Source organism: Panicum virgatum, chromosome 6N, assembly GCF_016808335.1.
Source record: "Panicum virgatum strain AP13 chromosome 6N, P.virgatum_v5, whole genome shotgun sequence".
Classification (NCBI taxonomy): domain Eukaryota; kingdom Viridiplantae; phylum Streptophyta; class Magnoliopsida; order Poales; family Poaceae; genus Panicum; species Panicum virgatum.
This window is the reverse complement of record NC_053150.1, coordinates 31,479,718-31,506,049: the sequence shown is the minus strand read 5'-3', so window position 1 is coordinate 31,506,049 and position 26,332 is coordinate 31,479,718. Positions and strand designations below refer to the sequence as shown.

Below are 26,332 nucleotides of genomic sequence, written 5' to 3'. Positions count from 1 at the left end.
CAAGTTAAGCCATATCATTCGTTGATTTTTGGGGGTTTCGAATTGAGCAGTGAGAAAGTCAATCAGTGCCTCATTTCAAGTTTACATATTTGAGTTAGGTACTTAGGTTAGTCCATCTCTATTTATCACATGACCACAAGTCCGTAAACATAGTTTCAGCCTATAACAGACCATTTTATGTAAGATGGACGTGCAATTTTCCATACTCTTTCTGGACAGCCAACCAAACAGCAACTGGTTAACAAGTAAAACAACTTTACCTTCCAACGCATGCACAGGAGACAAACTAGTTTTCTTATCGTCGGCGACTGTTTCACCTTCATCCTTGGTTCGCCGGCAGTGGTCGTCCGTACCCTCACCCTCAGTTCAAGCCTCTGTTGTGAGACTTTTCCGTGATGGCCCCATGTATCATTTGGGTCCTGTTGGACGCTGATGCCTGGTCTTCACTGGCAAGCTCCTCGGCGGCCGCGGTGCTATGCAGTTGCATGGCCACCGGCGTCATTCTGTTTACGCGTGTAGATGTGCGTGTCCTTGGGGACTGGAATTAACTTCTTGGGGACTGGAATGTAATTGGCTCCTCTTTTGAGGGCCTAGTTCTAAAACTGCTGCTCTTTTAATGCATATCGTCAAGTTTTTTTATATAAAAAAAAGTTCACATAAATATAGCAATTGAAGTGCTATACATCTAGATTCACCAACATAGTGATAATGAGTGATTGATGATCTTTTACAGCAAAATAGTCAAATATGTCCCTCAGCTTTGATCCGCCGCCGGCTTAGATGATTTGGCCAAAAATTTTGGAAAGAGAATCTAGCTAATTTAGAGTATTAAATAAATTTTATTTACAAAACTTTTTGCACGGATGGATTGTAAATCGCGAGACAAATCTAATGAGCCTAATTAATCCATAATTAGCGGATGGTTACTGTAACATCACTGATACAAAACATGGATTAAATAGGCTCATTAGATTCATCTCGCGATTTAAAACCCATAAGTGCAAAAAGTTTTGTAAATAGATTTTATTTAATAATTCATGCATGTATCCAAACATTTGATGTGGTATTTATGGGTGTAAAATTTTAGAATCTAAACACAGCCTAAGTTCTTCAATTTTTCATGTAGGATCAAAATAGTTCTTTGGCTGATGTAGCATGGCATGCGCTCATGCCATGTCAGCTTTGGTTATTCTTGGTTGAGTCAGCATAATATCATTGTCTCGTGTTTCATCGAATCATAAATAAAATTTATGTACATTTGACAAATTACAAGAAACTTGCATTAATGAATTTCCGAGTCACCGCAAAATCTTTTGTCCATTGTAATAGGTATGGTGAATCAAAGAAGTAAAGTAGACCATTCAAAAGCTAACCATCGTTGACATGGCAAGAGCACATGGCATGCCAAGTCAGCTTAGGGACCAATTTGGTCCAAAAGACAAACTCGAGGGACTTAAGTGACTTCTATTAAATAGTTCAGGGATTAAAGTGACCCTTGGAGCAAATTTGAGGGACATATTTTGCTATTTTTCCATCTTTTATCTATAATGAAAGATTTACAATTTTATTTATTTATGTATTCTTCCTATAATTGAATTATGTTTTTAGACACATCAAATGCACGGAAGAAATTAGAGGTGTAAGAGTCAATTGATATTTCTTAATTCACTTTACATCACTCATACTGACTATTAAAATGAATGCAGCTTACTCTTCCCGAGGAGTTAAATAATTTTTAGTTTGACCAAATTTATACAAAATAATAATATTTATGTTATAAAATAAGTTTCACTAAAATAACTATGTAATAATTTTTATATAATGAAAAAACATATACAAATATGTCGTTGGGGGAAAAAGTGCGAAACACGAGCCGTTGAACAAACACCACCAGCCATGCGACGCGTCGGGGTTCGCGAAGCCGCGCTTACGTCGCTGCCGCTGGCTTTATCCTTTAGTAACGACCAACCACTTCCAACGCCATCGCAACTCGCGCTTCCAACTCGATCGGCATGGCTAACCGCCTGACCGCGAACTTCTTCCGCGAGGAGGGACGTGTTCAAATCTTCATCCGGAAAAGCAGCAAATTTCGAATGCAAATTTAAGCCAAATATCGTACCATGGTCATCAATCAATCGGTGCACTGTTGATAGATCATAGACGGCAGTTCCAACCGCGTCTAGTCTAGTTGAGCGGAGCCGGCCATCTACCGATGGTGAATGGGAGCAGACAAAAAAGAAAGAAGTTGATTTATTCAAATCGTAAACTCCATTCGAGTCCTCGCGTCTTACAATTTTATTTCTGCAAAAAACAAATACATAAAGGTAGATGGCATTTATTGGAAGATGGTATGGTTGGGCAAGACCGCAAGAGCAATGGTTATTGCCCAACCAAACCTTAAGATGGACCCATGGGTTTGCAATAGTTGTTCACAGTAGTTGAGACTTACATTAGGGTCTCGTTTAGTTGTACGTGTAAAATTGTAAAAATGAAATCTTTGTATATTTGAAGTATTAAATATAGACATATCACAAAATTAATTAAAGAACTCGTCTGTAAACTACGAGACGAATCTAATGAGCCTAATTAATCCAGCATTAGAGCATGTGCACTGTAGCAATTACTGTATCAATTTAGTATCTAATCATAGCCTAATTAAACTCATTAGATTCGTCTCGCAATTTACAAGCAAATTATGCAATTTATTTTTTATTTCGTCTAGATTTAATACTCCATGCATGTAAGATTCTCTTTTGATGTGATAGATTTGAAATTTTGAATTTCGCAAAACAAGGGCTAGATGTGGAGTCTACTCACGAATAAAAAAAATCAGATTGAAGATTGAAGCATGCAGTCCGGAGGTCACGTGCCCCAAGCAGTGAGAGCGAGAGGACATGAGAGATCAACTATTTGTTTATTTCTTATGACTGTACCTTAAACTTGTGGTGCACCTTAACGCTTTTTCTTTTAGAGTGCAGGTCTACAATGGCTGTTGCCACTACATTTATCGCCGAACGCCACCTTTTCACCACATTATGGCTGCTCTAAATAGCAAGCAATTATGGTGACTTCGTTGATACAAGTGTGCCTAGTCTCTTTGAGTTACTCAGACCCTGTTTGGATCCTTTAGTTTCATGATTAATTTTAGTCTCTGAACTAAAAACTTTAGTTCGTTCCTATTTGAAATTAGGGACTAAAAGAAACTAAAGGTCATTAAATTAATGGTACAAAGACCATGCTACCCCTATAGGAGCAAGTGCGGGTAGAGATGGTGGGAGTAGTTGCCGGAAAAGTAGGTCTTCTATAGACTTTTATCCCAATAAATATCTCTAAGAGGGACTTCTGGATTTTAATCCTAACTTGCACTTTTAGGAAGTGTTTGGTTGGAGGTGCGGAGCGAACCCGGTTGGAGCCGACCCACTTTTGGTCTGTTTGGATGAGGGGCGGAGGGAGCGGAGCGACTCCAGAAGAGAATATTCGTCTAAGATGCGGGTTCGCTCCGCCCGTCCAATTTCGACAGACGGAGCGAACCCGTCCGCGTCCGTCTCGTCCGTCCTCGCGTCCTCGTCGTCTCGACCTCGTCCTGACCCGCGCCGCCTGTCCTCGTCCCGACCCAACCCGCGCCGCTCGTCTTCGTCCCAACCCGCGGCGGCTCGCGACCGCAGCGGAGCTAATCCGCGGATGGCAGAGCAGCACGCGCATGGCGTGTTCCAGGTCGAGGCAAACATCACCCGAGTAGCGGATGGCGAGGAGAGGCGACGAACAGGCGGCGCGGCGAGCTGGGGCGGCGGCCGGCGGCGAGCTTCGCGGGGGGGGGGGGGGGGGAGGGCTGCACAGCAAGGGAGGAGGTCGGATGAGCGCCAGAACGGTCCAGGAAGGCGAGGGGAGGCCGGGGCTGCGAGGAATCGAAGGGAAACTCATCGGAGGAGATTTTGCGGCAGCCGGAGTTGAGGAAGAACACGAAGAATGCCGCTGGAGGAAGAAGAAAGGAGGAAATGGAGAGAGAGAGAGAGGAGAATGATACGTGGGACCTACTAACGGAGTGAATCTGCCATTCATTTCATATCCCAATTCCTCCAACCAAACAAAGATTAATGATTGGAGCCAACCCATCCCAACAAAGCCAACCAAACATGAGGAGGGTTGAAGTCATCCTTAAAACCTGGGTTGGAGTGGCTCCAACCCACACAACCCGCAACCAAACAAACAGTTAGTTTCTTTTAGTCCCTCATGTTTGGCTCTTTATTAGGGACTAAAATGTAGGGATTTATGCATAAGTTTTATGAACCAAACAAGCTCTCATAACCATAATGTGCACGTGTGTGCATTCGTGATATCATACATATATGCGATCATTTGGGTATCGACTATGGGCGTGTTTGGATCCAAGAGATAGAGCTATTTTTAGCCTAAAATAGCTCAAAATAGTCAAAAATCCCCAAACATGAGGGCTAGTTTTTTGCTATTTGCAAATAGCCCACCTCAAAAACTATCTCACCCAAATGGTGATTATTTGGGTTATTTCAGGTAGAGCCCACCATAACAAGAGATGTAATAGAACTCTAATGATTAGGAAAAGATGCTTTAAAAGCTAAATAGCTCTTGGATCCAAACATGTCAAAGACTATTTTATTGAAGGGATATTTGTTTGAGCTAATTAGCTCTAGCCCAAATAGCTTTAGCCCTTGGATCCAAATATGGCCTATGTCGCAAAAATAAAGAGATATAGTGAAATGTACGTTCATAAGTTCGTGGAGTTGATTGTGATAGACAGAAAACAGAGCAACAATATTATTCCAACAAATAATCTAAGATAGAGGAGAATAGGAACGTGTTTGAATTGCTATCACATAGCTGGCCACCGCTAGGTTTGGCGCCATCACACAATTCATTTTTCCACCCATGAATGTTGGTACTCCCACTTCTGGCAAGGTGGTGCTGAGAAAAACAACAAAAAGACATATAGAACCCTAGAAAATGGTTTATATTGGAGCAAAATAAGATCTTATTTCGTTCTACATAAATTGTAGCAAAATATGATCTGACTTTGTTAAAAGAGTAACAAGTTATGAAAGTATTTGATTTGAACAAAGCAATTTTGTTCCAACTTCCAAGCGGAGCATAGAAGCCAATCTTCAAAAAAGGACACGGAAGTTCCGAAACGGCATCACGGCTACCGCTACACAAGCAATGCTTCTCCAGCCAATCCCCGCCACCCTTGCCGGCGCCGCCGCTCGCCGGACCTCCGGCGAACCCCCCTCGCCCCCTCGCCTCCGACGCCGCATCCTCTCCCCAATCCGCGCCGACTCACCCCCGATCTCCCTCTCGGCCTCCGCCTCCCCCTCGCGGCCGGTCAAGCCGCCCGTCTGCACCGCTGACGAGCTCCACTACGCCCCCGTCGACGGCGCCGGCTGGCGCCTCGCGCTCTGGCGGTACAGGCCTCCCGGCAATGTATGTGCTGTCCCGGCTGGTTGGATTTGGTTTCTTCGTGGGAGCGATGCCCGTGTCTGATTTGATTTGATTTGATTTCGCTTGCTTGTGTGCGTGCAGGCTCCTGTCAGGAATCACCCGTTGATGCTGCTGTCCGGGGTCGGTACGAATGCCATCGGGTTCGACCTCTCTCCCGGGGTGAGTTGGAATTCCTGCTTGCCTGTTCCTCTTGTCTGGGAGAAGCTGTTTACTTGACATGAGAACATGCGACTTGGAATGTGATCTCTCGTGTTTTGTAGCTCAAGTGTCTGTAATCTGATTCGGACTGGGTGGTGTAGTGCTGTCCGATCAAAGTTAGTTGCAGTTTGGATTTCTGATGGGGCTACTGATGGAATTCAGGAGTAATTTGTCTGTCATGAGTTTTGTAGGTTGCATCTTTTGTTCAGCAGCATACAGCATACTTATTATCTTTCAGCTCTTCTGTTTCCATAACCTCGAATTTGCATCTGACCATCAATAACCCTGCGATCCTGCACCATCCATTTCTACCCATGTTGTTAATGCTCACACTCACGCACTTCCGGATTTGTTGACTCCCTGTGTCTTCTCGTATTGCCCCAATTGTTTCTTGTCAGTCTGTGTGCATGACTTTATATTCGTAAGTGTCCTTTTTTCTCTCTTCACTAACTCTTTTGATAAGCCAAATATTTTTTTTTGTCTGCCTCGATATTGCCATGCCTTTTCTGACAAGTGTGCACATAGTGGAACCTCTTAAGCAGTAATGTCATTGTACTCCATTCTTCTAACAGGTTATTACAAAGGCTGGTGTTATCTAGCTTGTCTTTTACGGTGCTCTATTGATTTTCATTCAGGCTTCATTTGCCCGTCACATGTCTAGCCAAGGATTTGATACATGGATAGTCGAAGTAAGAGGTGCTGGTCTGAGTATGCGTGAATATGGAAATTCTGCTGCATCTGGCTCAGTCACTATTGAGGATGCCTGTGGTGGTATTCAGCCTCTTGATAATCAGAGTACATTTGAAGCTGCTTCCCTTCAGAGTTCTGGTGGCTATGCTAGTGATTGTGATGACCTTGGAATAGTTGCTTTGGATGAACCACCTTTACTCGCAGAGCTTTCTAATTTCTTTGACCGAATCTCAAAGCTTATGGAAGAGGCCGTAGTAAATGGAAATTTCCATGAGATCACAGAAAGAGTTTCTGTTCTCTCAGAAATGGTAGAGAGCTCTACAATTATTGGTCCAGTGAGAGAAGAAAGTCTACGCCTTTTGAAGAATTTTCAGGACCAGTTGGACTCCTGGGAGCGCTTTGTATCATCACAAATGGATCTAACTTCCGAATATAATTGGGACTTCGACCATTACCTGGAGGAGGATATACCTGCTGCGGTGGGTGGACATGCTATTTTCTAAACTTTTACCTGTCAAACTGCAGGCAGATCTTGTTGCTATTAGTGTAATCATTATTTTTAGTGGAATATATCAATTTTACCACCTATTTGTACAGGTGGAGTACATTAGACAACACAGCAAAACAAAAGATGGGAAGTTGCTTGCAATTGGACATTCGATGGGTGGAATTTTATTGTATGCAATGCTGTCGAGATCTGGTGAGACACTGATACTACTTTGTGTCTGAACTTTTATGCAGTCGTGTGAAGTACACACAAAATATAAATGAGAGCCACATCTTCAGTTGATTTATCAAATGCTTACTGCTATTTGATTAACTGCGGCTAGTAAGCATGTTTTGTAATAACGGTTTTTGAACAACTTATAGATACTCTTATATGTTAGAATGCAAGTTCAAGTTGTCCATTTTTTGAGAAATATGTTCTTTAGAGCTTACTGCCTTCGAATATCTGATTCTTTATTACCATATCTTATTTTATGTTCCCCTAAATCTTCAAGGTTTTGAAGGAGCTCCATCAAATTTAGCTGCAATTGTTACTTTGGCTTCTTCTGTTGACTATACAACATCCAATTCATCACTGAAGCTGTTACTGCCTCTTGTGAGTAAAAGAAACTGGCAGCTTGAGATGATCTTTGTGAACATCTCTATTTAATTGATTCCTCCAATACTTTTCATCAATAAAAATAAGCTAATGAGTTTGTTTGTCAGGCTCATCCTGCACAGGCTCTTAATGTCCCCGCTGTCCCATTGGGTACATTGTTGGCAGCAGCATATCCATGGGCATCTGGTCCACCATATCTTTTTTCCTGGCTTAATCCTCAAATATCAGCTCAAGACATGATGCACCCAGAGCTGTTGTCTAAGCTTGTCTTCAACAACTTTTGTAAGTAGTCTTTATTACCGACTGCATTGTCTTGATGTAATGGTATATATCTATTACCTTCAGGTTTTCTGTTTTGCTCTCTTGCATTCATACAAGCTATGGTTTAAATATATGACGTATGAACTAATTAGCTTGTCCTAAACGTCATATACTTAAAAAATTGTGGTAGTACTGTTTCTGGTAGTTACTATGTTATGCATCACTGTGAGTTTGGGTCTACAAGGTTGTGTATGTGCGTAAAAGTTGATATGGTCATATGATTTGCAGGTACAGTGCCTGCAAAGGTTGTACTGCAACTTACGACCGCTTTTAGGGAAGGCGGGCTGTGCAACCGAAATGGAACCTTCTCGTACAAGGATCATTTGCGAGGGTGTCAGACCCCTGTCCTGGCCTTGGCTGGAGATAAAGATCTCATCTGCCCTCCAGAAGCCGTTTACGGTAGGGAGTACATGGTTTCCATCTCCAGCTAGCTCAATTTCTTCTCTGTGCAGAATGCTGATTTCATTTTGGTCTGTAATTCTAATTTATTAGAAACCGCAAAACTCATTCCGAAGCACAAGGTGAAGTACAGGGTGTTTGGAAAGTCACAAGGCCCACATTATGCACACTATGACTTGGTTGGAGGTCGACTGGTATGTACTCTGTCTCCTGACACCTAGCATGAAGTGTTCAGATTGAATGTGCTACCTTTTATGGGATCGATCATGGCATCATGCTTTCATTATATCAGGAATGAGTAATGACACACTTTCTGTTTTACACAGGCAATTGATGAAGTCTACCCATGTATCATAGAGTTCCTCTCTCGCCATGATCGCTTGTTGATTTGATTATACGATGCGAACACTGAGTAACATATAACACCATGTTCATCTCAGAAGGTTTTTGGGCTGAACAATGTTTTCCATGTCCTCAATGAATGTCCTGGAAAATAGGTACACGTCCAAGCTCATACGATGTATCCCTGTATAGTGCTTCCCTCTTCCTGTTTGAGGAAAAGGTAGTGCTAATTTTGTTGTTAACAAAAGGTAGAAAAATACTCAAGGTTAATGTGCTCGCAGGAACATGAAGCTTTAGCCTAGGTCATGGAAGTTGTACCATAGCGGCTTCTCATGGTGTAATCTTTGTTTATTTGTTCTTTTTAAGGTGAGGTGGACACCTTGTTGCAGTGTAAGTAAGTGTATGTAAACAAAAAACTGTACATTTATGTAAGTCACGACTCACGACCTTATGCCTAGAGCTATCTGATTTTGGATAAAGGATGTAGTTCCAGCCTCTAGCATCATGCGATGCATATGACCAATAGAGCAGTCAAAAGGCTGTATATACTTTATTGTTGTTATTATCTGCAAAGCATTGTGCAATATGGTGTGTCCAACTGTGCTTAGGCTTTTGTTTTTAATGCTTTTCCCCGAGAATGATGATGGTGCCCAGCCGCAGCAAGAGCTTTGGAAAGTGGGGACATGATGAAAGATCAGTCTGATCTCCTTTTTCGTTTTGATATTCCGGTTTCAGTTGAGATTACCTGCTGACACAGAACGGATGGGCAACGTGCCCGCGTCGTGTCGTGCGCTGTCGCTCAGCTCATGCCAGGACCATTGCCGGATGATGGATTTGTCTGGTCTCTGAAAGCACATCTGGCGATCTAAAGATGGTAGTTGGTATACCTGCTTGCAGATTGCGGCCTTTAGGAATTACGATGATCTCATGCTTGCAGATTGCAGTCATCGTATTAATAATTTTCTAGGATGCATGATACAACATAACTATGCTGATATATCTCGGCCTTTTCTCTTAAACCATAAAGTTCACAAATGTAGTACATCATCTATTCCAAATTGTAGATTTGTTATGGTAAATCTAAATATATAATTTTTGCTATGCTACTAGATAAACATTACGTCTAGATATATAGCAAAGCTATATGCTTGATTGATTGACTACAAAAATATGGGCATTACCAAAATGTGGGCACGCCAATCTTTTTCACCAAAACGTTACCAATTTTAGAAGATGAGCTACTTTTTGAATTTCAACCAAACAAATGCCGAATTTTTTTAGCATGCCCACATTCTAGCATGGCTAATTTTGGTAGCCAACCAACAAGCTCTGTATATCTATATTTGTCAAAGTAATCTACAATTTAAATATAAAATGAGGGAGTACTTTTACTTTTACAGCAGGCCGCTGGCCGCTACTACAGTATGAGCTTGATTAGTTTACATCCAAAATATTGGTATGCCAAAATATGAACAAGTCTATAAATTTTGACATTTATTTGGTTGAAGGTAAAAAAGCAGCCTACCTAGCTAACGCCATTCTAAATTTGCCAAGGTTTTGGTAAAAAAATTTAGCATGCCCACATTTTTGCATGCTTATATTTTGACATCCAATCAAGCAAGCTCTAGTTCCAATTGGTCGGCGTCGGCGAAAGGGACGTGTGCTACGGAAACGGAGCACGCGGCAGCTTTCGTCCTCTACCATCCATTTTTCTTTGATTCTTTCCAACGTCAACAGAGCCAGCGGTGCAATCTGAAACCTGCTCAAATTGTCCGTAACAGAGCCGACGATGAACGCGGCGCAGTTTTCCGGCTAATAATCCGCTGATTGAGGTTACGCTGATCCGGCCAGCGCGCACTCCATCCGACGGCTGAGATCGCAACCAGCAGCGATCAGAGGGAGGCCACCCATCTCCTCCCGTCGGCCGTCGCTCGAGCCCCGTCCACTCTGTTCAATCTCCAATCGCCAGGGGCCTAGTCCTAGTGCGAGCCCAGCCCTAGCCGCGCACAACTCCGGCGGCCGGCCAGACATTCCAGGGCCCCCGTTCCGTTTCGTAGCAGGTCCGCCGCGCAAGAACACGCGCCCTCCTCCGCCTTTCTCACTAATCCCTTCCTCTTTTCTTTTGCTTTCTAATAAAAAAGAGCTGCCTTTGGAAGATTCTGGTGCCGGGTTGCCCGGTTGAGTTCTTTTTTGAATTCAAGTACAGGAACCCAGATTGCGGGTGGTGGCAGGCTGTGTTCTTGGCCTTCTTCTGTTCCGGCGGAGTCCGTCCGGGACCGCCTCGCTCGGCTGCTCCCGGCGCCGACGGCGGCGGATACTCTGATTCGGAGTGGTAAGTGTGTCAGGTGGCTCCGAGGGTTCCCCCGCTTCCGTTGCCGTAACATTCTTTGCGGCTGCGTTTCTTCCGCTGATTAAATGAGAAATACTTTTGGGGCAGTTCTCGCAGCGCGGCCGAGGTGTCCGGGAATCGATCTGAATCAGCGCCTTCTCCGCGAGGGAGGAGTGGGTTCGTAAGCTCTCCCTCTTTCTATTTCGCTTGTGTATATTCAGAACCATGTTAAAGTACAATTTCTATTTTTCTATGCATTACAGAAATCAGGTTTAAATGTTGCTACATGGGAAGTGTTTCCATTTTTTTTCGAATGAGAGATACTTACGAGCTTATTATGATTAGATGCCTTCTGTTGTATAGGAGTAAATTTGGACACGTGTTTCAGTAAGAAATCTGTGTCTAGTTTAGTGGGGATCGGCAGCTGGTGTCGACCGGTGTGTTGCTGTTCATCTTCAAGTTTTGGTGCTTCTAACTTTCCGAAATTTGTATGGAAACACTCCCATCCTTTTTCAAGTAATTAGTCACCAATTGCTTCTATGCAGTTAGATCTGCCCACAAAATCGTTATACAGTGGTAGAGTTAGCAGTGCTCTGCTTCTGCATAATGGAAGTTTCGACCTTCTTGTTCACTCTAAAGTTTTTTTCCCCATTTATAGCTTCTGAGCAGACTTGTACATGCACTGCCTCAGTTTTGTGGTAGTTAGGTTAACTAAAAAAATGTGTGATTGTTTCAAAATGCTGGCTCTTTCAAGCACTTTGTTTGCCTCTTTCAAGCACTTTGTTTGCCTGAAGCTTTTATATTTTTATTTACAAAACAGTAAAACAAATTACGTCATCCTGAATGGCACGAAATAGTACTTTAATTGTATCCACCAGTAGCCCTTCAAGTTACATCGGCTATGTACTGGACTTCATATTCTGTTGAAGGGGAAGTTATCCAATGCTTCAACCAAGAATTTGTGGTTGCCACTACCTGAAGTTACTCATAATCCTTTCTTTCTAGTAAACCTTAAACGACAGATGCATCTTACCACTAGATTTTCTTAAAACTATTTGGTCGTTTCTGACCTTGCCCTTGCTATGATTATATTGGACTAAATGGTTGTCTGGCAGATTCAATGCTCGTTTCTTTCAAATCTATATGATGCCATTGAACTGATTTTCTGAATGCTACTAACTTGTAACTTTGGCTCTCTTCGATCCATTGTAAATGTTTACCAGGTTTCTGTTTTCTGGATACTACAAGCTTTATGGAATAAATCTTATTGCTCTCTTAACATTGAAGACTTAGCAAACTTTAGACCACATGGGAATTCAATCTACTTGGGGATATTTGACGATTCCCTTCTGGCGTCATTTGCACACTCCTAAAATATATAGCATCTAGAATCCATGTATAACTCTTCTTTTTGCTCACTGTGAATTTCTTTCTTCTGCTCTTCCATTCCAGGGAGAATGGCTGATATCCAGCTAGGTTGCCACACTATAAGGTCCCATGGCACCAAAGTGGCAAGATTACATATGTATGATTGGATCATACTCCTCTGCCTGGCTGTCCTTGATGGACTGCTAAATATAATTGAGCCTTTTCACCGCTTTGTTGGACGGGATATGATGACTGACTTGCGCTATCCTCTAAAGGGCAACACAATTCCATTTTGGGCTGTTCCAGTATGTTCTTGCTTTACTTTAAATTTTCATATGACTTCATATATTGATGTAACTGTGAGTATGCACAATTTGTTTCTCAGTCTAGCCTTTTCTTGATTACAGCTGATTGCAATTGTGCTACCCTGGTTTGTCTTTGCTGGAATTTACTTTAAAAAGAAAAATGTCTATGATTTACACCATGGCATACTAGGTACACTGCCCTCTCTATATATTAACATTGAGTTATTTGACGATACCGTCAGTTTGTGCTGAACTATAAAATTTGTACAGGGATTTTATATTCAGTGCTTATAACTGCTGTGATTACCGATGCAATTAAGGATGGTGTTGGCCGCCCTCGCCCAGACTTCTTTTGGCGCTGTTTCCCTGATGGCATACCTGTACCATATGAAAAAAATTGATTCCTATTGACATTCTCTCAAACCTCAAGTACTCACTAAATCCTATATTTGCTTTCCAGAATTATGATAATATCACCACTGATGTCATTTGCCATGGAGAAAAGAGTGTCATCAAAGAAGGTCACAAGAGCTTCCCAAGTGGGCATTCTTCATGTAAGAAACAGAATAACTTGGTACATTATGTCCATTGTGCTCCTAGGGACAATTTGTAGCTTAGTAACTAATTTGTTCATTGGTCGACTATCTTGGCATGCAGTTATCATGACTGTCTGAATTCAGGCGTGTGATTGTTTCTATACATCAGACACTTGCTCTTCTGAATCCTTGTACTAGTTGATCAGTTTATTTTAGTTATTGTTTATTTTTTATGTTCTATTGCATTAACCAATATTTGTTCTGTCGGTTCATTCTTATAATCTTATTATAAGAATTTCAGCATGAGTTCAGAGGAAAAAGATAAAGACTTCATTTACGTAATATCAAATCTGTATTAAATACCTTCTACTAGTTCCATCCTTTTCTAGAGGAAAGGGAACACTTAAATAGTTACAATGTATGCTAATAAGAAATGAGAAATCAGCATACAACTAATCAGAGTAAGCATTAAACAAGCAAAGTTCAATGATTTTGACACTGTGCTGTCACATTTTTTGTCTACATTGATACCTCTAGCCTGAATACGCTGTTAGATTATAACTGAAGCTCTCCTTTAATTTGATAATGTCCTGTGATTTCTGTATAAGTATGATTTTAGCTGACAATCATATGATTATCCTTTTCATCATCCGTCACAAATTAGACATTACACGATTTCCATGGCATTACTGACCAATGTGAACAATGCATATTAGCAACCTATGGTTTCAGCAATTCAGCATATTATTTCAAGCATAGGTCACCCATTGAGCCAGTTATTCACATGTTCTTAATCTCAATACAGCTTTGAGAGTTTCTGTTTGGTTGCCCTGTTAGCCATTACATGGTATTCCCCCCTATTGTTTCAGCAGATGACCTGATGAACCTGTTCCTATCCTCGCTCATCTTCTGCAGGGTCTTTTGCTGGTCTAGGTTTTCTGGCGTGGTACTTGGCTGGCAAACTTAAAGCTTTTGATCGCAAAGGTCATATTGCAAAACTGTGCTTAGTATTTCTGCCTCTACTTGTTGCATCACTTGTGGCAGTTTCTCGGGTTGATGATTACTGGCATCACTGGCAAGATGTGTTTGCAGGAGGCATCTTAGGTTTGCTACTTTGATGCCATTTTTCTATTCAACATTTAGAATACCCTTGACCCTTCACACTCAGAAGTCATAGGAGTGCCAGTCTAAATCTTCTTTCTTCTTTTCAGGTCTTACAGTTGCTTCATTCTGTTACCTGCAGTTCTTCCCGTATCCCTTTGACAATGATGGTACCTTCCCCCTCCTATATAATATACGCTGCTGATATTTTTCAGACTTCTGTGAATATATTTTACCAAGTGTTTATGTTCCTATGCATTTGCAGCTATATGGCCTCATGCATACTTCCAAGAGCTAGCTGAGACGCACAGCAATGGCAATGCGAACTCATTTGAAATAAGACCTACAGAGTTTGAAGATGAAGAGGGACATGGTGTCATTGCCCTGAGAGACACCAGCCCTATCTTGGAGTCGATGGAGTCTGGCAGGAGACCGTGAAGCACTGCACTGCAGGTATCTTTCTGAGTTAGACAAGCTAACTTGCATGCATGTCAGACTTGGCAAGTTGCGTGGTTGGATCATCTACACGGCCCAAGTAAAGAGTGTGTGGAGTTATGTCTACCACCTTCCTGCGATCATTGATGCTGGGCTGTTTCTTGTAATAGAGGAGCAGGCCTTAATACCATGACATAATAGCTGTTGTGGTTAGATGTAAATGACAGTGAATGTTTATGTTTTCAGTGACAATGTGAATAGTTAGTTTTCCATGCTTATTGTAGAAAGTTTGTACTCAACGTTACCCTTTGGGCTTTGGTTGTGATGAAATCACTGGATGGCATGCAAACGGTTGCAAAGTGCTTCAGAAATCAGTATTTCTCCAGTTCTGACAAATGTCTGCCTTTTGAGATCCAGCTATCCCCTCATTTTTAAGGATTCATCAAAACCAGAGTTGTTTCTGTACAGACCTATGAGTAATAGGTTGGCCCTTGTGTTTATTTAACCTTGTTGAATACTATAACCTGTAGGAATTTGGATTGTTCAACATGTTTGTTGTTGCGTGTTGCTGCTGAAGGGCCCTTGGACTTTTCAGTAATAGCATAATTACACTTTGTACAATTATGTACAGAAGCTTCAACTTTGTTCCTATGGGCTGTTTGTCTGGTTTGGGCATGCCGTTTATATATGAATAAAGCCCTAAAGGTGATTGGTAATGGGAATGAAAGCTTAGAAATATCTTGTTTGTTTGGTGTAAATAAGAGTTTTATAGTGGAACACAGTCGTGACCTTGATTTTTAGTTGCTAGAATCCAAGTATATAGATATCTGTTTTATAAACTGACAAATAAAACCCTCTATGCTTCAACTTTTAGGGATTGAGTTCAGTTTCAGTTCCAATAAAATCTCTTATGAGTGAGCCTACAAACTCGCTGCGGTGTCAGACGACAGTAAAACTTGTAGTTACGCTGGGCTTCACATCGATGAGCTTTGCCATTGTGGAGATCTGATGGGCAGTTATATGTTGCAAACCGTTGCAACACATGAATACAACAACCATCCGAGATCTATTGCAATGCACGCACGAAGCCTTGTTGAGATCTCCTAGCATAAGAACAATATACTAAAATTCTACTGTAGTCCCGTTAATTTGAATAAGCATACTACCCTGAGATTTACACAAATTTAGCTTCAAAACTTACATACATGCTGAGCTGCAATTGAGACAGCCAGTTTTCACTACGGGAAACTGAATATTTGCCGTGTGCCCAATTGTTTGCCGTGAGCCAAAACTCGGGTACACGGCAAAGGACCCTTTAGCCGTGTGCCTCAAATGAAGCTCACGGCAAATAACAGGCACACGGCAAAGGACTCTTTTGCTGTGTGCAGCAAAACGAGACACACGGCAAACAATAACAACACGGCAAAAAATTTTAAACCGTAATGGGTTCACGTCTTTGCCGTGTGCTAACGGACAAAACACACGGCAAAATTTGGCACACGGCAAATTTTTTGAAACCGTAACGGGTCGCCAGTTTTGCCGTGTGCCGTGGGCTGGCACACGGCAAATTCAAAATTTTGCTGTGGGTTTTTTTTGTTTGCCGAGTGCCAGAGCCTAAGCACACGGCAAAGTATTGGAGAAAAAAAATTAAATTATCACTCCCAAATTTTTCAGGAATACATATATTGTATATGGGACTTGATATTAATATCTGGTATTTTTTAAAATCTATTTGCTATATTTAGTCATTTAATTTCATTAAACACATTTCTTAGAATTAAGTCCAATTTGAACTGGAACTGATTTGACAAATGTAGTAAAATCCAAAAATCAAATTTATGTCGTTGAGTCCATTCTGAGGTCGTATCCATGAAATCGGATGCAATATCGAGAATCCTTTTTCTCGAACCATGCCCGGTAACATGAGGCTGTACCATTTTAAAATTTTATAAATAGCATATGAGGTCTAAAAATTCTAAAATTTTTCATGATTCAATAATTTCCTGTGCTTATGCTATGGTAAAAAATTGAGTAGGTTTTGCAAATGTTAGACGTATGGTCCTTAGTAATAGAAGCATATCCGAAGAAGATTCGTGAACTCGTGAAGAAATCTTTCATATTTTGAGCCAGAGTGATGGTCCAATCCATTTTTCAATTCCAAAAATTTTATATATGTAATATAGTACTTAGATTCTTGATTGCCAAAATTTGGGATTTTTTTAGATCCATTTATTAATTTTCATTTTTTTGCAGTTAAATCATATCATGTCAACATACATTGAAATTGAGCTATAACCACATGAAATAATGTTTTTTTCTCAAAGAATCATCAAAATCATTATGTTTATGCACTTTGGGAGACAAAAACAGTAAATTTTGTTAAATCAAATTTGTTTAAACACGATATGGAAACGATTTGTTTGATACAATTTGAAATGCATGAAATAATAGTTTTTTTGTTAGAATCATAAAACATGAGTTGTTTACTGTATTTGGCAATGTTTTTTGATTGGTCATTCAATTTAATTTGATAAAACAATTTTTGAAATTGAATTAGTTGGGTGAAATTTAAATTTAACAGAAACTTGTTTGTCGTGTGCCTTAGACCGTGGCACATGGCAAACAGTCTCTTTGCCGTGTGCCTTGGATCGGGGCACACGGCAAAGACGTTGTTTGCCGTGTGCCCTGGATCGGGGCACACGGCAAAGACGTTGTTTGCCGTGTGCCCTGGATCTGGGCACACGGCAAAAGGGCGGCCCACACTTAGCCGCAACGGCTCTCGCCCCGGCCCCTTGTACACATACTTTTCTCGACGAGCCACCTCCTCGCCTTGCCGCCACCTCGCCTCGCCGTTCCGCCGCCTCGCCTCGCCGTCGCCTCGCCTCGCCGTGCTGCTGCCTCGCCGATCCGCCGCCTAGCCGTGACGCCTCGCCGAGCCCCCGCATCGCCGTGCCGCCGCGCGCGCTGTGGCGGCGTCTCGCCGTGCCGCCGCCTCGCCGAGCCTTCTCGCAGTGCCGCCTCGCCAGGCCGCCACGCTCACCCTGCCGCCGCCTTGCCGAGCCGCCGCCACGCCAAGCCGCCTCGCCGTGGCACCACGAGCGCCGTGTTGCTGCCATGCCGTGCCGCCTCGCCGAGCCGCCGCCTTGCCGTGCCCCCGCGCGCGCCGTGTCGCCGCCGTGCCGTGCCGCCGCGTGCGCCCGCCTCGCCGAGCCGCCGCTTCGCCGTGCCTGCGCCCCGCCGTGCCTGTGCCCGTGCCCGGCCATGGCCGTGCCCGGGCGGCCTTGAGCCGGCGACTCGGCACCCGCCGCCACCATACTGGCCGGACTGGACGTCGTCGCATAGGTGTGTATGTGCAAGAACTCTAGTTTAGAGCATGTTTTTTCTTGCAGGGTTTGGAAACTTGAAGTGACAGCACTTTGTCTTGGTTTTGGCAGGGGAGTTTATTGGACACCATCGTCAAGGCGTCAGCACCGACACCACGCCGGCCGGCTGCCTCGGCCCGGTGCCCTGCCCCGCTCCGACGCCACGCCGGCCCTGAGTTCCGGCGTCCTGCCCCGCCCCAGCACCACACCGGCCACGCACTGGTGCCCCGCCGCGGCGCTCCACCGCTCCATCGACGCTTTGCCGCCCCGCTGTGGCTGAACATCCCATAGGTGAGCCAGTGCATTGATGCTTTTTTTTTGCAGGGTTAGAAAACTTCAATTTCGAGGGGAGAGGTGGTACTAAAATTTTCAATTGACACCATTCTGTATCTGTTTTGGCAGGAGAGGCTATTGTGCACACCGTCCTCGAGCCGTCCGCACCGACACGCGCGACATCGCCTGGGCCACCGTCGAGCCCTAGGTGAGGAGGATGCAAACAACACTTCATTCCGTTTCATGTTCGTATAGGAGTAACCGAGTTAGGCGTCACCCGTTCGAAGGAGATACAGTTGGATATATGAAGATCTTTGCATATGTATGACCGTATCTGTTTCGAATTGTCCACGTTTTTTGGACAGCTTGATAGGGTGCGTAGATGGGGTTAGTTCTCATGGTCTATGCCGATTCGAGACAGAGTCTCGGCATCATCTCCTTGTTGTTCTCCGGATACACATTCTCCTTTTTCGGGACGTGTATTTGGAGAACAGCGGGGAGGTGCTGCCGAAATTCTGCCTCGGATCGGTGTAGAGCATGAGAACCAACCCCGCATCCTCTCGGGTGGGATTAGGACCTATCTTAACCTATTAGAATTGGTAGACAACATGTAGATGCAAGGATGATCTTTTATATTATATTACTCATTGATATGATAGAGGATGGATGACCGTGCGTGGATGTATACTGGATGGAAATGTGGGGGTCAGTTGTCCGGGGAGTGTATTGACAATACCGAGGCTTTCTTGGACGGAGCATTTGCAAAGCTCAAAGGAGGCAATACCACCTGGTATCCGTGCAACAAATGTGCAAACATGCGTCGACAAACACGCGAAATCATGACGAATCATCTTTGCAATTATGGATTTACGAGAAATTATACCCGATGGACCTACCATGGCGAAGCCAATCGTATGAGAGACGAAATTGTTAGGCAACGCATCGAAGAACATGACGCTGATGCGGGGGTTGCAGACATGTTAGATGACTTTCATGAAGCACATTTTGATGAAGGACGTAGGGAGGAGGAGCCAGAGGCAACCGCGAAGGCGTACTATGACATGTTGGTTGCAGCCCAGCAACCCCTTCATGGTCATACCAAGGTTTCACAATTGGATGCCATTGGCCGCCTAATGGCCGTGAAGTCCCAATTTACCTTGAGTCGAGACGCCTTTGATGTTATGTTACAAGTTATTGGCAGCATGCTTCCAGAAGGGCACATTCTTCCAAAGAGCATGTATGAGGTACAGAAACTCCTTCGTGCACTGAAGATGCCATATGAACAGATACATGCTTGTCCCAAGGGATGCATCTTATTTAGGAAAGAACACGCTGAAGCAAAGTACTGTCCAAAGTGTGAATCCTCTCGGTTCGTGGAGGTAGACTCTGGTGATGGTCAGAAGAGGCAGCTCGCGGTACCCGTGAAAGTCCTACGGTACCTGCCGCCCGTACCAAGAATCCAATGTCTGTTCATGACCGAGGAATCCGCGAAGCAGATGACATGGCACAAAATGGGAACTCGTTACAATCCTGATAAGCTTGTGCATCCATCCGATGCTCAATCATGGACCCATTTCGACGGGATTCATCATCACAAAGCTTTGGAGCCTCGTAATGTACGTGTTGCGCTGGCGACAGATGGCTTCAATCCCTATGGAATGTCGGCTGCCCCTTACACTTGTTGGCTCGTGTTCGTTATCCCACTGAATCTCCCACCTGGTGTTATTTTTCAACGATAGAACATATTCTTGTCGTTGATAATTCCTGGACACCCTGGAAATAATATGAGTGTGTACATGGAGCCCCTGATTGATGATTTGCTCCGTTCTTGGGACGATGGGATTTGGACATACGATCGAGCTACAAAGACAAACTTCAGAATGTATGTTTGGTACCACTATTCCCTGCATGATCTGCCGGCGTATGGGATATTCTGTGGCTGGTGTGTCCACGGGAAGTTCCCTTGTCCAGTATGCAAGGAAGCATTGATGTTCATTTGGTTGCGGAAGGGTGGCAAATATTCTTCGTTCGACAAACATCGACAATTCCTACCTCTTGACCATCCATTCAGACGAGATAAGAAGAACTTTACAAAAGGTGTTGAAGTTAAAGACCATCCACCGCAGATGATGACGGGTGCCGACATTCGTGCTCAATTAGATGGTCTCGTGATCAATGCTGAAGGTGGGGGTTTTGTGGGATATGGTGAGCAACATGCTTGGGCGCAGAAGTTGGGCTTGTGGAGGCTCCCCTATATGGCTGACCTTCTTCTTCCACATAACATTGATATGATGCACTCCGAAAAGAATGTCGGCGAGGCATTGTTCGGAACAATCATGGACATTTCAGATAAGACAAAGGATAATGTTAAGGCTAGAGTGGATCAGACAACGTTATGCGATAGACCAAAGCTAGAAATGAGGCCTCCCGGATCAGGCAAAGCGTGGAGAAAGCCTAAGGCCGATTTCGTTCTGACGAGGCCCCAGAGGAGACAAGTCCTAGAATGGTTCCAAACCTTGATGTTCCCTGATGGGTATGCGGCGAATCTGAGAAGGGGAGTGAACTTGACCACTATGCGAATCAACGGGCTCAAGAGTCATGACTACCATATATGGATCGAGCGGCTACTTCCAGTTATGGTTAGAGGCTACCTCCCTGATCAAATCTGGCATGTGCTGGCAGAGTTGAGCTTTTTCTTCCGCCAGCTTTGTGCTAAGGAGTTATCTCTAAAAGTAGTTGAAGAAATGGAAAGAATGGCGCCTGTGTTGCTCTGTAAGCTGGAGAAGATTTTTCCACCCGGCTTCTTCAATCCGATGCAGCATATGATTTTGCACCTCCCGTACGAGGCACGAATGGGTGGGCCCGTGCAGCACCGTTGGTGCTATTCAATTGAGAGATGTCAAAAGATACTCAGAACTAAATGTAAAAATAAATGCAAAATTGAAGCTTCCATCGCAGAGGCATATATTCTGGAGGAGGTATCAAACTTCACATCAAAATACTATGCTGACAACCTTCCTAGCATCCACAATCCACTCCCTCGTTACAATACTGCGGAATCTAACTCCACCCTGAGTCTTTTCCGAGGCCAACTCGGAAGTGCAAGTGCTGCAACCATCAAGACCTTGGATATTCAAGAGTGGCATGCTATCATGCTATATGTGTTGACCAATCTTTATCATGCTATATGTGTTGACCAATCTTTCCGAAGTTTTGCCCTACATAGAGTAAGTTCTCAGCATTCATTTAGTTCTCAAGTCATTTCCCTTTTCTGCATCCAACCCTATCATTCGTCTTTTGATTAGAGAATTTCATATGCAATTCTGGCGTCGATCAAGGGCGCCTAGCCTCCATGAAACTGAGACCCTACTTAGACAGGGCGCGGGAAATGGAAGTCCTGATTTCATTTCTTGGTTCAAACAGAAGGTAATGTCCAATTCTGCTCGTTTGTAGTATATGACATTACAAGTTGCTCGTACGTGCAAATAATATGACGAACTTGCAGGCACAAAACGATGCGTCGATGAGTGCCGAGTTGCGGCAGGTTGCCAATGGCTGTGCCTATAGGGTCAAGTCGTTTGGAGCTTATGACGTGAATGGATATCGATTTCATACAACAAAGCACGAGCAGATTCGGCCCAATAGAAGAACAACAAATACAGGAGTTTTCACGCCAGGAGATGATGGGCTCGAGTACTACGGAACACTTGAAGAAATATACGAATTATTATTTCATGGGTCCGTACCTCTGAAACCTGTCATATTCAAATGTCATTGGTTTGATCCTCAAGCTGTGAGACGTACCCCGAATATTGGGCTAGTCGAAATTCAGCGGTCATCCGTGTACCCAGGAGACGATGTGTTTGTTGTAGCTCAACAGGCGACACAAGTTTATTATCTGTCATACCCGTGCCAAACCGATAATCGTCTCAAGGGTTGGGATGTTGTGTATAAGGTGTCCCCTCACGGTAAACTACCTGTCCCGAACAATGAAGATTACAACATAGACCCAAACACATATACAGGAGAGTTCTTTCAAGAAGATGGGCTATAAGGGAGTTTCCAAATAGATTTAACCGAAGCAATCGGAATGGAAGTAGACAATGAAAGTTTTGTTCACGAGGATGCCGGGGATGAGGTTCATAATGCGAAGGACTTGGAATTACTTGAGCGATTATGTTTAGGCAATGACAGTGATGATGAAAGCGTTCCTCCTTTGGAGCACGCCGTTGATGATATCGACGGACGTGATAGCGATGATGAGACTTACGATCCAGCTAATCTCGATCTTGAAGAGTATTTCTAATACATGTAAAATCCGTATTTGCAACAATTATATCAGTTTTTCACTTGTTCTAATTATGTTTGTTTTTTACTACTTGCAACAATTAATTTGTAATACATGTTCGGATTATGTTTATTTTTGTACTACTTGCATTAATTAATTTCTAAATATTGTTCTGATTGGTTTGCCCCTTTTAATTTCAGGTGATAGATCAAAGATGGTGGGGCGCGGCGGAGGTATGATGCAGTCGTTGGAGGCTGTGCTGCGCAGAGTTGCTGGGAGAGGTGAGTCCTCCCAGATGGCTGGAGGGAGGACGAGGAGGAGGAGGGGTGAGGCAAATTCGTCGGTGCCTCCACTAGATGAGGACGCCGGCACGTCACAGACGACGAGGAGTGGCCGAAGTAGCAGGAGGACGAGGGGGCCTCGCGCGAGGTCACCCTCCCCTGAGGACGAGGAGCAGGAGCAGGACCAGGAGGAGGACCAGGAGGAGGACCAACAGGAGCAGGAGGAGGAGGACTAGGAGCAGGACCAGGAGGAGGACCAGCAGCAGCAGGAGCAGGACCAGGAGGAGGAGGAGGAGGAGGAGGAGGAGGAGGAGGAGGAGGCATCTAGTGAGGAGGATGACGACCAGGGAGGGGTGGCAGGAGACATACCTGCCGTCTGGATGCGAGGCCCCGCTCGTCTCCCGAACCGACCTATACCGCTCGAGCAACGGCCGATTATTCGGCCGGACGGTAAAAGGTAAGTAACTTTAGCCTATTTCATTATGTTTCGTACTTATATATTTCAATTCCAATTTTACACAAATATTTTTGGCAAGAATTTTGTAATCGTCGTTCCAGGTGTTCACAAACGCATCCCCAATGGCATACTGGTCCGGCTTTGCAAGGACCACTACCCTGGATGCATCGAGATTGACGGCCGTCTTCAGCCGGCGTCGGCTTGGGAGCACTACATCCAAGCCATCGATAGACCGGACCGGGAAGGCAGGTGCTTTTCGAGCAAAGCAGAGCGGGTGTTGCAGGAACTATGGGTAAGTCTTGTATGCGCTATAATTGTCAATACATCTCATTAATTGGACATTCTTGATATAATGGCTTCGTTCATCATCATGTGCAGGATTTCTACAGGTGCGAGGAGGGAATGATGACCGTGGCACGTGAGGTGGCAAACACGGCCTGTCACAAGCTGGTGGCGGATATGCTCTACGAGGCGCGCATCCAGGCCAACTGTGATTACAAACATCGTATCGAAAAAGTGAAGACCAACAAAGGGGATGTGCGAAACCTCAGGCTAACTCGGGAACAATATATGATAGTAAATATACAATATTATTAATATTGACTTTTACTAAAATAAAGTACGCTACAGTTGATCTTCTTATATGTCATGTATGACCTGCAGGTGATTCCTTGGTGGTTAGCCGGGAATGAACAGTGCTGGGACATGATAATCGACAGGTGGTATGCGGAAGGTTGGGTGGAGATGCACGAGTCTTGCCGGCAGCGGCGTTTGATGATGCCAGGTGCACCGCACCATCAGGGCAATAGTCACCTACGACAGTACGCGGCTAGATGGGTAAGTGACGTCATTTCTTCATTTTAACGCTCAACCGTACACAATTTGTAATCATCTTTCTTTTTTCACAGTCGGCCTCACATGGAGGCGAGCCTTGCCCCCCCGGATCAAGGCGTGGGCTTTGGCCCACAAAGGGAAGGCGACATCGGATGTCAACTACAACCCGGCGGACCCCCCAGAAGCGTACAGCCACGCGACTGTCCACAGTCGCCTCAGTGAGTACAACTCGATGGCAACGGAGGTGCATGGGCCGGACTTTGATCCAAGCACGGAGCCCATTGATGGAGAAGTCGTGATGAGGGTGGGAGGAGGGAAGAAGCATGGCCGGTACTGGATTGGAGACAGCTTGATTGACACCGCTAGTACTCCTACTCTCGCGCAGATTCGAGTCAGGAGCACCAGCTCTAGCCCGGCCATACGCCCACGTCAAAGCACTACGGAGATCCAGATGGAGGCACTGAAGGTTATTTTTGTTACAGCAAAGGTTTATTAATTTTGACATATGTTTCTTGGTACTCTAACCATGCAATCTAATTTTGTAGGCCCAGATGCAACGGGACTTTGAAGCATAGCTCCTAGCACAGCAGCAGGCGTGGGCGGCACAGGAAGCCTCCCAGCAGAATCAGATGCAGCTGGCCCTGGCTTTTCAGTTCATGCAGACTCTGGGCTCGCAAATGGGTCTTTTGCCACCGCAATTCACTCAGACTAATATCCCTGCGCGTGCAGCTATCCCTACTCCTGTGAGCGATTTCACAACCTTCTAATTTCATTTATCGTTATTTGACTAATAGACAACTCTATCATGACTTAGAAACAATGCCTTAGAAACAAAGACTTTGAAACAAAGACTTCAAATTAATGACTTTGAATTTGCAGCCTCAATCGGCGGCATCAAATGATGGGCCAATAGAAATGTCCCCTTCGCCGATGCCTCAGAATGTGTGGCCGCCTCCTCATTGGGTGACTTACATGCAACAGTTCCAGCACCCGCCGCCGCCGCCGCCGTAGTCGTGAGTTGTGGTTGTATGGACATGCACTTTTTGTATAGACTATCGTTTGAACTTGTGCTTGTATGGACTTGTATCGACTACATTTGGGCTTGTATGCATTGCGATATTTGCTATATTTGCATTTGGACTTCTATGGATTGAATGTGATGCAAATTGTCATATATGAAATGATCGTGATATTTGATGCAATATATATGAATTGACCATGATGTTAATTTGATTGGAATCTGAAATATTGGTGATTAAACAAAAAAATGAATCTAAAAATTAATTTTGCCGTGTGCCGCCATTTTTTGCCGTGTGCCTGTCCACGTGGCACACGGCAAAGGTGGCATTGTTTGCCGTGTGCCTAGGACAGGGCACACGGCAAAGGGGCTGTGTTTGCTGTGTGCCAAGCCGTTACGGCACACGACAAACAGGCTGTTCCACGGGGTGTTTGCCAGTGCACTTTATTTTGCCGTGGGGCCAATATTGCACACGGCAAAGTGTTTGCCGTGTGCCCGAGATGTAGCACACGGCAAACTAGCTCTTTGCCGGCCATTGTTTGCCGTGTGTTACACTCGGCAAATTTTTTGCCGAGTGTAAACTGGCCTTTGCCGTGTGCCCTTGGCACACGGCAAATAGGCACAGTCCCGTAGTGTTTATCTCCCAAAATGTACATACATGCCTATCCTCCTGAACTAAAAGGGCCAGCTGAAGTAGCTAGTGATCCACTACAAAGAACAAAGTAAGCCAGAGTGAGAGTGACTGAAAAACCAGGCTACCTCACCCAAAGCACTGCTAACCGCACAGGGAGGCCTAGCTAATTGTGCGATGGATTGGGACTGCTCTTGGGCATCCTCTTCAAGCTCTCGAACACCGTCGATGGCGCCTTGAAGAACCGACTGAATCCGCTCACAGGCGTCGAGCAAGAGCTCGTGCCGCGGCATTGTGTCGACAGAAGCCTCCTACTCATAACATAGGGCGGCAGCGGCTGATGGGTTGACGACGACGATGAGGAAGAGGCGCAGAGGAGGACGAAGAGGAGGGTGATCAGTAGAGCTGAAAGGGTGGTGGCCACAAGTGCCTTTGCAGTGGGAGGCCTCATGGCGTTTCCTTTGATTGTGATGATGGAAGATGAAGGGAAGAAGGGAGGTAATTGGAATATTGTGTGTGGGTAGAGTACTTATAGCTTGTGATCTGAGGCATCTTCTCATCAATCTCATACACATTCTCATGTGAATGTC

The 26,332-nt window shown here is 44.3% G+C and overlaps 2 protein-coding genes across 9 annotated transcripts; both read left to right on the top strand.

The window, feature by feature from the left end:
- The first annotated feature begins 5,157 nt into the window (after positions 1-5,157).
- On the top strand, positions 5,158-9,010 carry LOC120679817. The gene is made up of 10 exons (XM_039961482.1): positions 5,158-5,451; positions 5,551-5,628; positions 6,303-6,836; positions 6,955-7,057; positions 7,359-7,459; positions 7,570-7,744; positions 8,012-8,182; positions 8,276-8,376; positions 8,509-8,679; positions 8,806-9,010. Exons 1-9 carry the CDS (start codon positions 5,191-5,193, stop codon positions 8,572-8,574), a joined length of 1,590 nt encoding a protein of 529 aa, XP_039817416.1. The 5' UTR covers positions 5,158-5,190; the 3' UTR covers positions 8,575-8,679; positions 8,806-9,010.
- Positions 9,011-10,344: 1,334 nt separating this feature from the next.
- Positions 10,345-14,983, top strand: LOC120678713 (lipid phosphate phosphatase 2-like). Of its 8 annotated transcripts, none has more exons than XM_039960025.1 (10): positions 10,345-10,584; positions 10,731-10,856; positions 10,962-11,034; positions 12,306-12,526; positions 12,629-12,716; positions 12,797-12,906; positions 12,987-13,080; positions 13,978-14,166; positions 14,274-14,333; positions 14,429-14,983. In XM_039960025.1, the coding sequence occupies exons 4-10, from the start codon at positions 12,311-12,313 to the stop codon at positions 14,599-14,601; spliced, it is 930 nt and encodes a 309-aa protein (XP_039815959.1). In that variant the 5' UTR covers positions 10,345-10,584; positions 10,731-10,856; positions 10,962-11,034; positions 12,306-12,310; the 3' UTR covers positions 14,602-14,983. The 8 variants fall into 8 exon arrangements, with proteins under 8 accessions (XP_039815959.1, XP_039815958.1, XP_039815956.1 ...); XM_039960022.1 differs by adding an exon at positions 11,217-11,341 and having other exon boundaries at positions 10,349-10,856; positions 10,962-11,030; XM_039960019.1 differs by having other exon boundaries at positions 10,354-10,584; positions 10,681-10,856; positions 10,962-11,030.
- Positions 14,984-26,332: the final 11,349 nt, after the last annotated feature.

What these genes read in the sequence shown, in the direction of transcription:
- LOC120678713 (XM_039960025.1), top strand. Translation starts at nt 12,311, where the DNA reads ATGGCTGATATCCAGCTAGGTTGCCACACTATAAGGTCCCATGGCACC. An exon ending in GTTTCCCTGATGGCATACCT is followed by an intron (nt 12,907 to 12,986) that starts GTACCATATGAA and finishes TTTGCTTTCCAG; the next exon opens with AATTATGATAATATCACCAC. An exon ending in GTTTGCAGGAGGCATCTTAG is followed by an intron (nt 14,167 to 14,273) that starts GTTTGCTACTTT and finishes TCTTCTTTTCAG; the next exon opens with GTCTTACAGTTGCTTCATTC.
- LOC120679817 (XM_039961482.1), top strand. Translation starts at nt 5,191, where the DNA reads ATGCTTCTCCAGCCAATCCCCGCCACCCTTGCCGGCGCCGCCGCTCGC. An exon ending in TGCAATGCTGTCGAGATCTG is followed by an intron (nt 7,058 to 7,358) that starts GTGAGACACTGA and finishes TAAATCTTCAAG; the next exon opens with GTTTTGAAGGAGCTCCATCA. An exon ending in ACTTGGTTGGAGGTCGACTG is followed by an intron (nt 8,377 to 8,508) that starts GTATGTACTCTG and finishes TGTTTTACACAG; the next exon opens with GCAATTGATGAAGTCTACCC.